Below are 10655 nucleotides of genomic sequence, written 5' to 3' on the forward strand. Positions count from 1 at the left end.
TTCGGGTGTCTGCACAGAGAGAAGGTGCTGGGCAGCTGGTGCAGCTGTGGACAGGGGTGTATAAGGTGCCTCCCCACAGGCCAGCTGCCCCTCGCCCCAGGCCCAGCTCCACAGGAGTCTCAGCTGGTGGATGCTGCTCGGCCTTGAGATCTGCTGTCCTCCTCCCTGAGACTGAGCACTGAGGAGCTGTCCTCTCTCCACCCAGCCCTGTGCTGCCCTGACTCCAGTCTGAGTCTGGGATGCCAGTTAAGAGTCGTAGCCTAGAAGAAAACATTTAAGACAACGCAGACTCACAGCCTCTTGCATTCAGGATTCAGAACATTTCACAGACTTTGGGCAAACCTCTTGGGTGACCCCCATGTTAGCTTGTCTGTGAAGGAATGGACTAGTTTAATAGGCACAGAGCTCAGGTCCAAGGAATGGCCAGAATCACAGAGGTGCTGGGCAGAGGGCAGCCCTGCCTCCTTGCTCTGACCTAAAGTCAGGGCTGTTCTGCCTGGGTTCTTAGGAAATCATCTGTGGCGTCTGGGACAGCAGCGAGGGGGAATGCTCTCTGTTGCATCTAAAGAGCAAAGGCCTCAGGACCCGAAGGGCTGGGGATACCCCATGTGCCAGATGTTTAGGAGCTGGACTAAGGAGTGCAGAGGATTCTGGCAGGTGGAGACAGAGCCCAGGCTTACATATTCTCTTCTCCCAGGACCCCATCTTTGACCCCTTCCGGGCTCAATCACAACCCTTAGCAGACGCTGTAAGCCGAGTCCCGAGCTCCCTGCGGGTCTGGTCCAGGCGGAGGGCGGCGGCCTCGCTCCCAGGGCGGCCAGGACGGAAAGACAAAACGTGCTCCCGTGCTGGCCGGAAAGGCAGCCGTTTAGGTACAGGAGGAAACCGAGGAGAAGGCGGCCCAGAGGGCAGGGGCGCTCCTGCCGCCAGGTGACCACAGGCCACGAACGGCCGGGCCCCCGGGGCGGAGCTACCCAGAAAGGGAACTGGGGACCCTCGAGCCCGCCCTGCGGCAGCGCAAACTTCACGAGCCCGGGCTCGGGTGCAGGCATCACTGCGCGGTCCAACAGGGCTCGGTCCCGGCCGGTTGTCCCTAGTGGTACTGCCCGGGGGGTCCAGCCCGCCTCCCCGACTCGGACGGACCCCACGCCGGGGCTCAGTCTTCTCTGGGCTTCATTCGCCCCGCGGGGCGGAGAGCCCAAGCCAGCCGCTGTCCGGCCGCCGCCAACGAGGCTCTGCGCCTGTCCCGTCCGCCGCCTTCGGGGTAATCTGGGAGCGAGAGGAAGCAAGTCGAGGTGACAGCGTCCTCCTCCAACTCGTTTGCTCCGCGCCCCTGGCGGCTAGGGCGTCCTCCCCAGCTCCTGTGCCCGATGGCCCGGGCGGCTAGAGCGTCCTCCCCAAGCTCCTATGCCCGATGGCCCGGGCGGCTAGAGCGTCATCCCCCAGGTCCTAAGCCCAATGGCCCGGACGGCTAGAGCGTCCTCCCCCAACACCCAGCTCGTATGCTCGGCGGTCCTGGCGGCTAGAGCGCCCTCCCCACAGCGTATGCTCGACGGCCCTGGCGGCTAGAGCGTCCTCCCCCAGCGCGTATGCTCGGCGGTCCGGGCAGCTAGAGCGTCCCTCCTACTGGGAGCCGCGTGTGACCTTCTCGCTTACGGAGCGATGCTGCCGGCGGCCGCAAGCCTCCTATGGGGGCCGTGTCTTAGGATTCGAGCCGCCGCCCTCCGCCTCGCCAGGTACCGCAGGCCGCCGAGGGCCGGGCAGGCGGGCACTGAGGGTGCAGGTCGGGGCGGCGTCCGCGGGCGGGGGACCACCCCGGACTCGGTGGGTCCCTACGGGGGTGGTGGGCGCGGGGCCCCCTCCTGACGATCCTCTAACCGCGGGGGCCGCCGATAGTTCCGGGGTGGCCCTGGATGACCTTGGACCGGTCCCTGATTTTTTCCGAGCCTCAGTTTCCCCGGCAGCACAGTGACGTGGTAGGACTTCCATGAGTGGATCTGGCGTTCTACCGCCAGGGGCCCTAGGTTCTGAAAGGCTTTATGCCGCAAAATGCATTCAAGTAATTGCCTTACCTTTGTGGGTTGGTGTAGTTCATCCAAGCCGGAAACAACGTCGTGGGTAGCGTGTCTGCATACAGTTATGTGGGTTTCTAAGGCCCTTTGAAGGACATAAAGTAGCTGGGAAATCCCTTTGTTATCCACGTGGACCCTGGAGTCTGAGAACCTGAGTCAGGACTAAGGAGCTAGATCTTCTGAGCTCATGGCACCTACCTGCCTGGTCCGTGTCACCTGCTTGTGCCAGGCTGATGACTGTTTGAATGGGGGTTAGGCAACAGGTACCTCGTGTCTGCTCCGTGCGCCTGATGAGATGCAGCAGCCATCGAGGGGGGGAGGCCCTTGCTGGTGCCCCCTTGGATAACACCCCCAAGGAGTACCCCCCCAAGATCCAGCAGCTGGTCCAGGACATTGCCAGCCTCACGCTGCTGGAGATCTCAGACCTCAACGAGCTCCTGAAGGTATCATGGCTCAGGCCGGGTAGGGAGGTCTGGGGCCCTTTCCTGGGGTATTTGGGAGTTTGGTAAATTGTCCAAAGCGTGCTCCATGAATGCAAGGACCTTGCCAGGCGTGTCCCTGAGCGTGTCTGGGTGTGATGGCCAGCTCCTGAAACTGCCTTTCTCTGTTCCTGCAGAAAACGTTGAAGATCCAGGATGTGGGGTTCATGCCGATGGGTGGCATGGTGCCTGGTGCTGCCTCTGCCGCAGCAGCCCCCGAGGTGAGATCAGGCTGGTGTCCCATGCACAAAGAGGTGTTTCTCTGGTGTCCAGCTGCCATCTTGCCTCACCTCACGTAGCCAGGTTTCTCTCCTCGTCCCTAATCTGGCTCCTGTGTCAACCAAACACACCCTGCGGGTCTGTGTGCGCTTTCTGGCTGTGGGTGCCCCTGCAGCCTCCCTGGGACCTCCTCCTTGCCAAGGATGTGCAGGTCCCTGCCCACATGAAGACCATGTTCCTAGTAGAAGGGGAACAGCCAAAGGAGAGGAAACGAAAAAAAAAAGAAATTGTATCAAACAGAATGGGGAAAAGAAAAAGGAAGAAACTTAAGAGACGGGGAGGGTTACAGTTTCAAAGAAGGCTGCAATGAGGAGGTGACCCTGAGGGAAAACTTGAGGAGTTGAGGACGACAGTGAGGCAGAGGGATGGCAGGCACGTGGGCCATGGAGCATGTCGGTCTGGAGCAGAGAGTGGGGGAGGTGAGGGGCAGCCCCATCCTCTGGATAGCTGGGGCAAGTTTGGGTCTCTTTGTGGAAACCAGAAGACTTGAGTCCACAAACTAATTTTGGGTATGGTTTGGTTTGGGTTTTTTGTAATTTTTTTTTTTTTTTAAATGTCATGTAATGTCTGAAACATTTATATTAACATATTTCCATACAAATAACCCAATGAAAGTTTAGTATTAGTTGTTTTGTTTGTTTCTTTTTTTATATACTGCAGGTTCTTACTAGTCATCAATTTTATACACATCAGTGTATACATGTCAATCCCAATTGCCCAATTCAGCACACCACCATCCCCCCCCCTCACCGCAGTTTTCCCCCTTTGGTGTCCATATGCCTGTTATCTACATCTGTGTCTCAACTTCTGCCCTGCAAACTGGCTCATCTGTACCATTTTTCTAGGTTCCACATACATGCGTTAATATACGATATTTGTTTTTCTCTTTCTGACTTACTTCACTCTGTATGACAGTCTCTAGATCCATCCACGTCTCAACAAATGACTCAATTTCGTTCCTTTTTATGGCCGAGTAATATTCCATTGTATATATGTACCACAACTTCTTTATCCCTTCGTCTGTTGATGGGCATTTAGGTTGCTTCCATGACCTGGCTATTGTAAATAGTGCTGCAATGAACATTCGGGTGCATGTGTCTTTTTGAATTACGGTTTTCTCTGGGTATATGCCCAGTAGTGGGATTGCTGGGTCATATGATAATTCTATTTTTAGTTTTTTAAGGAACCTCCATATTGTTCTCCATAGTGGCTGTATCAATTTACATTCCCACCAACAGTGCAAGAGGGTTCCCTTTCCTCCACACCCTCTCCAGCATTTGTTGTTTGTAGATTTTCTGATGATGCCCATTCTAACTGGTGTGAAGTAATACCTCATTGTAGTTTTGATTTGCCTTTCTCTAATAATTAGTGATGTTGAGCATCTTTTCATGTGCTTCGTGGCCATCTGTATGTCTTCTTTGGAGAAATGTCTATTTAGGTCTTCTGCCCATTTTTGGATTGGGGTGTTTGTTTCTTTAATATTGAGCTGAATGAGCTGTTTATATATTTTGGAGATTAATCCTTTGTCCGTTGACTCGTTTGCAAATATTTTCTCCCATTCTGAGGGTTGTCTTTTCGTCTTGTTTATGGTTTCCTTTCCTGTGCAAAAGCTTTGAAGTTTCATTAGGTCCCATTTGTTTATTTTTGTTTTTATTTCCATTACTCTAGGAGGTGGATCAAATAAGATCTTGCTGTGATTTATGTCAAAGAGTGTTCTTCCTATGTTTTCCTCTAAGAGTTTTATAGTGTCCAGTCTTACATTTAGGTCTCTAATCCATTTTGAGTTTATTTTTGTGTATGGTGTTAGGGAGTATTCTAATTTCATTCTTTTACATGTAGCTGTCCAGTTTTCCCAGCACCACTTATTGAAGAGACTGTCTTTTCTCCATTGTATATCTTTGCCTCCTTTGTCATAGATTAGTTGGCCATAGATGCGTGGGTTTATCTCTGAGCTTTCTATCTTGTTCCATTGATCTATGTTTCTGTTTTTGTGCCAGTACCATATTGTCTTGATTACTGTAGCTTTGTAGTATAGTCTGAAGTCAGGGAGTCTGATTCCTCCAGCTCCGTTTTTTTCCCTCAAGATCGCTTTGGCTATTCGGGGTCTTTTGTGTCTCCATACAAATTTTAAGATGATTTGTTCTAGCTCCGTAAAAAATGCCATTGGTAATTTGATAGGGATTGCATTGAATCTGTAGATTGCTTTGGGTAGTATAGTCATTTTTACAATGTTGATTCTTCCAATCCAAGAACATGGTATATCTCTCCATCTGTTGGTATCATCTTTAATTTCTTTCATCAGTGTCTTATAGTTTTCTGCGTACAGGTCTTTTGTCTCCCTAGGCAGGTTTATTCCTAGGTATTTTATTCTTTTTGTTGCAATGGTAAATGGGAGTGTTTCCATAATTTCTCTTTCAGATTTTTTATCATTAGTGTATAGGAATGCAAGAGATTTCTGTGCATTAATTTTGTATCCTGCAACTTTACCATATTCATTAATTAGCTCTAGCAGTTTTCTGGTGGCAGTTTTAGGATTCTCTATGTATAGTATCATGTCATCTGCACACAGTGACAGTTTTACTTCTTCTTTTCCAATTTGTATTCCTTTTATTTCTTTTCCTTCTCTGATTGCCATGGCTAGGACTTCCAGAACTATGTTGAATAATAGTGGTGAGAGTGGACATCCTTGTCTCGTTCCTGATCTTAGAGGAAATGCTTTCAGTTTTTCACCATTGAGAATGATGTTTGCTGTGGGTTTGTCATATATGGCCTTTATTATGTTGAGGTAGGTTCCCTCTATGCCCACTTTCTGGAGAGTTTTTATCATAAATGGGTGTTGAATTTTGTCAAAAGCTTTTTCTGCATCTATTGAGATGATCATATGGTTTTTCTTTTTCAATTTGTTAATATGGTGTATCACATTGATTGATTTGCGTATATTGAAGAATCCTTGCATCCCTGGGATAAATCCCACTTGATCGTGGTGTATGATCCTTTTAATGTGTTGTTGGATTCTGTTTGCTAGTATTTTGTTGAGGATTTTTGCATCTATATTCATCAGTGATATTGGTCTGTAATTTTCTTTTTTTGTAGTATCTTTGTCTGGTTTTGGTATCAGGGTGATGGTGGCCTCATAGAATGAGTTTGGGAGTGTTCCTTCCTCTGCAATTTTTTGGAAGATTTTGAGAAGGATAGGTGTTAGCTCTTCTCTAAATGTTTGATAGAATTCACCTGTGAAGCCATCTGGTCCTGGACTTTTGTTTGTTGGAAGATTTTTAATCACAGTTTCAATTTCATTACTTGTGATTGGTCTGTTCATATTTTCTGTTTCTTCCTGGTTCAGTCTTGGAAGGTTATACCTTTCTAAGAATTTGTCCATTTCATCCAGGTTGTCCATTTTATTGGCATAAAGTTGCTTGTAGTAGTCTCTTAGGATGCTTTGTATTTCTGCAGTGTCTGTTGTAACTTCTCCTTTTTCATTTCTAAATTTATTGATTTGAGTCCTCTCCCTCTTTTTCTTGATGAGTCTGGCTAATGGCTTATCAATTTTGTTTATTTTCTCAAAGAACCAGCTTTTAGTTTTATTGATCTTTGCTATTGTTTTCTTTGTTTCTATTTCATTTATTTCCGCTCTGATCTTTATTATTTCTTTCCTTCTGCTAACTTTGGGTTTTGTTTGTTCTTCTTTCTCTAGTTTCTTTAGGTGTAAGTTTAGATTGTTTACTTGAGATTTTTCTTGTTTCTTTAGGTAGGCTTATATAGCTATAAACTTCCCTCTTAGAACTGCTTTTGCTGCATCCCATAGGTTTTGGGTCGTCGTGTTTCATTGTCATTTGTCTCTATGTATTTTTTGATTTCTTCAGTGATCTCTTGGTTATTTAGTAACATATTGTTTAGCCTCCATGTGTTTGTGTTTTTTACGTTTTTTCCCCTGTAATTCATTTCTAATCTCATAGCGTTGTGGTCCGAAAAGATGCTTGATATGATTTCAATTTTCTTAAATTTACTGAGGCTTGATTTGTGACCCAAGATGTGATCTATCCTGGAGAATGTTCCGTGCGCACTTGAGAAGAACGTGTAGTCTGCTGTTTTTGGATGGAATGTCCTATAAATATCAATTAAATCTATCTGGTCTATTGTGTCATTTAAAGCTTCTGTTTCCTTATTTATTTTCATTTTGGATGATCTCTCCATTAGTGTAAGTGAGGTGTTAAAGTCCCCCACTATTATTGTGTTACTGTCAATTTCCTCTTTTATAGCTGTTAGCAGTTGCCTTATGTATTGAGATGCTCCTATGTTGGGTGCATATATATAATTGTTATATCTTCTTGGATTGATCCCTTGATCATTATGTAGTGTCCTTCCTTGTCTCTTGTAACATTCTTTATTTTAAAGTCTATTTTATCTGATATGAGTATAGCTACTCCAGCTTTCTTTTGATTTCCATTTGCATGGAATATCTTTTTCCATCCCCTCACTTTCAGTCTGTATGTGTCCCTAGGTCTAAAGTGGGTCTCTTGTAGACAGCATATATATGGGTCTTGTTTTTGTATCCATTCAGCAAGCCTGTGTCTTTTGGTTGGAGCATTTAATCCATTCACGTTTAAGGTATTTATTGATATGTATGTTCCTATGACCATTTTCTTAATTGTTTTGGGTTTGTTTTTGTAGGTCCTTTTCTTCTCTTGTGTTTCCCACTTAGAGAAGTTCCTTTAGCATTTGTTGTAGAGCTGGTTTGGTGGTGCTGAATTCTCTTAGCTTTTGCTTGTTTTTTTGCTTGTTTTTTTGCTTGTTTTTTTGCTTGTTTTGTTACAAGTCTCGAACTTATATACGAAAGGAGGAATAATAATACAGTTACCCATATATCCATCTCCCAGCCTCAATAATCATAAAGGTTTTGCCATATTTGCTTCTCCCATCTCTTGAAGCTTGAGGCAGATTTCGGACCTGTTTTGCCTCGTGTGCTGCAGCATCCATTCTGACCAGCATCCATCGCTGAAAGCACAGGTGTTTCCTTACGTTGCCGTGAGCTTTTTTGCACAACAAATGCAATTAGCAGGGTTTTCTATCCCAGCCCTTTCAAGTTTTGCTCATAGTTCTAGACTTTCTTTAAAACAGTCGGTTTACTCAAATCCAAACAAGGTCTGTGTGTTGCATTTGGTTGTTGGGTTTCTCAAGCCTCTTAAATCTGGGTCGCTGCCCTCAACCCCCTCCCCCCAGCCATCACCTACTAAGGAAACCAGGTCAGGGGTCCTGTGGAGCGTCCCACGTCCCAGATGTGTCTGATGGTTCCACCAGCGTCGTCCACGCTCCTCCCCCCACCATGAACTGGAAGGTGGCTTTACAGTCTGAACCTTTGGAGCAAGGAGAGAGAATTACTGTGTAACTTGTCTAAACTGGAGCGCTTTTAAGAATAAAGGCGTGCTGTTAATAATTAGGCAGCAGACCCAAACCAGGACTGCCCCAGGCTGTTGGGTCATGTGATCCCTGCTCTAGGGGCGCTGCAGTCTTCACTCGTGACAGTAGGAGCTCTGTCACGCCCAGTCGTCCCATTGTTGGTCACTTGGTGGAGCTGAAGCTGGCTGTACATTTGTCATCAGTATGTAACCTTGGGCTTGGCTGACCACTGCACCAGCACTGCTTTTCTGTAGCGTTATTTTATGTGCAGAGCACTTTTGGTGTCACTCTTCCTTGTCTCGTATGTTACAATTTTTTTTTTTTTTTTTTTTTTTTTTTTTTATTTATTTTTGGCTGCGTTGGGTCTCCGTTTCTGTGCGAGGGCTTTCTATAGTTGCGGCAAGCGGGGGCCACTCTTCATCGCGGTGTGCGGGCCTCTCACTATCGTGGCCTCTCTTGTTGCGGAGCACAGGCTCCAGACGCACAGGCTCAGTAATTGTGGCTCACGGGCCTAGTTGCTCCGCGGCATGTGGGATCTTCCCAGACCAGGGCTCGAACCTGTGTCCCCTGCATTGGCAGGCAGATTCTCAACCACTGCACCACCAGGGAAGCCCGTAAGTTACAATTTTTAAAGGATAAGGAAACTAGAGAGCTGGGTGGTAGGGACAGAAGGCAGTTTTCGAACAGCCTCTGGAGGGATGGAGCGGAGTGGATGAGGGGGGAAGAGCACCCAGTTGGGCAGCCTGGGTCTCCCTGGCCTGCTGTGGCCTCCCACTGGAATCGTAGGCTTTTCTGGGCAGCCGGCCTGGGCCTTGCCTTTGGGGTTACAGAACAGGGTGGCCCGGGAGTGAATCTGCTTGCTTCACTCCATCCTTTCTCATCTTGCCACCCGCTTTCTCCCTCCCTCCCTCCCCCAGGCAGCAGAAGAAGACATCCCCAAACAAAAAGAACGGACGCATTTCACTGTCCGCCTGACAGAGGCAAAACCCGTGGACAAGGTGAAGCTGATCAAGGAAATCAAGAACTTCGTCCAGGGCATCAACCTCGTCCAGGTGAGGCTCCGTGCAATGCACAGCCCTCTTCCGCCGTCACTGACAGCTCTCGGGCCTGCCCAGGCCCAGGCCAGGTTCTGACTTTGCTCTCTGGCAGGCAAAGAAGCTGGTGGAATCCCTGCCTCAGGAAATCAAAGCCAACGTGGCCAAGGCCGAGGCCGAGAAGATCAAGGCAGCCCTAGAGGCAGTGGGCGGCACAGTGGTTCTGGAGTAGCCGCCCAGAGGACTGTGGACAGGGGTCCCAGGCCCCCAGTGGGGCTCTACCTGCTCCTCGCGAAGCACCCAGGCTCAGCGGACAGAGTGGCCTCGGAGCAGAACTGGGCACCCGCACCACATGGCCAGCTCCGTTCTGGGACAGATGTGGATGGACCTGCTGAGATGGGGAGGGAGGGGCAGCCACTGCCCATGCAGCCCCAGGGAGGACTCTAGAAACTACCAAAAGTGTACATGCCCCGCTGTGGCTGCTGGGAAAAATGCATTGTCCAGGCCCTGTGTGTGGAGTTGTTTGTCAGGTGGGCACTGTATGCAGGGGGCTGTCCTCTGAGATCCCACTGCAGACAGCAGCCCAGAGGCAGCACAGGGGGCTCTGGGCATTGCCTGTCCTGCTTGCAGGGGCAGCAGCTGCTGCGTGGCTGGTACCAGATCTTCACCTAGGAGCTGGTGTGGGGCGCCTGTGGAACTCCTTGCCCTTAAACTTTGGCGGTCTTCAACAGCACATTGCAGCCCCTGGCCTGGGCAGGTGGGAGTGAGGTGTGTACCGTAAGTGGGCATAGCAGCCCTGTGAGAGGCTGCCCAGCAGGCAGGAGGATGTGTTTTGCAACCTGCAGCAGTTGGGGGTGTCAGCTGCTCCCTTAGAGGGGGCTCAGGGAGCTGTGTCATGGAGCCAGGGGTGAGGTGAGAGAGGTGGCCTGGTGCCAGAGTGGTGTTTACAGATGGCAGTGGCCGCCCGAGCTTGCAGGCCCTGCCTAGTGCCCTCTTGCTCCAAGGACCCTTGTCTTCCTTCTCTTGGGGAAGCTCCATCTCAGCAGGGCCTGGGAGGGGGCGGTAGACTCCTTCCTCACTGGCCCATGGCAGGAGGCCCCTGGGGCTTTGGGCAGAGCGGGAGGGCGGGTGGCTGCAGGGCTTTTTGAGTGTCCACTCTGGGAAGGCACATAGTTCCTGTGACCCACGGGGGCCCACCCCTTCTGGCCTGGGTCTCCAGGTCCCACCTGGAGCCCCCTCCCTTGGCTCTGAGGGACCAGAAGGGGACACTAGGTCTGGGAATGCCACCCTCTGGGTGGGACGGCTCTGGACAGGCCTGGGAGCTGCCAGGCTCCCAGGTGGGTGTGCCTAGCATCCCCCACGCCACCTAGGTGTCCTCCCTGAGGACGTGCCCC

The 10655-nt window shown here is 49.6% G+C and overlaps 1 protein-coding gene across 1 annotated transcript; it reads left to right on the plus strand.

Annotated features, from left to right (window-relative positions):
• Window positions 1-130: 130 nt before the first annotated feature.
• Window positions 131-9771, plus strand: MRPL12 (mitochondrial ribosomal protein L12). Its single transcript, XM_082442194.1, has 5 exons — window positions 131-1736; window positions 2329-2515; window positions 2689-2772; window positions 9145-9279; window positions 9377-9771. The coding sequence occupies exons 1-5, from the start codon at window positions 1663-1665 to the stop codon at window positions 9491-9493; spliced, it is 597 nt and encodes a 198-aa protein (XP_082298320.1). The 5' UTR covers window positions 131-1662; the 3' UTR covers window positions 9494-9771.
• The last annotated feature ends 884 nt before the right edge of the window (window positions 9772-10655 follow it).

Source organism: Balaenoptera physalus, assembly GCF_965194825.1.
Source record: "Balaenoptera physalus genome assembly, chromosome: 20".
Taxonomy (NCBI): domain Eukaryota; kingdom Metazoa; phylum Chordata; class Mammalia; order Artiodactyla; family Balaenopteridae; genus Balaenoptera; species Balaenoptera physalus.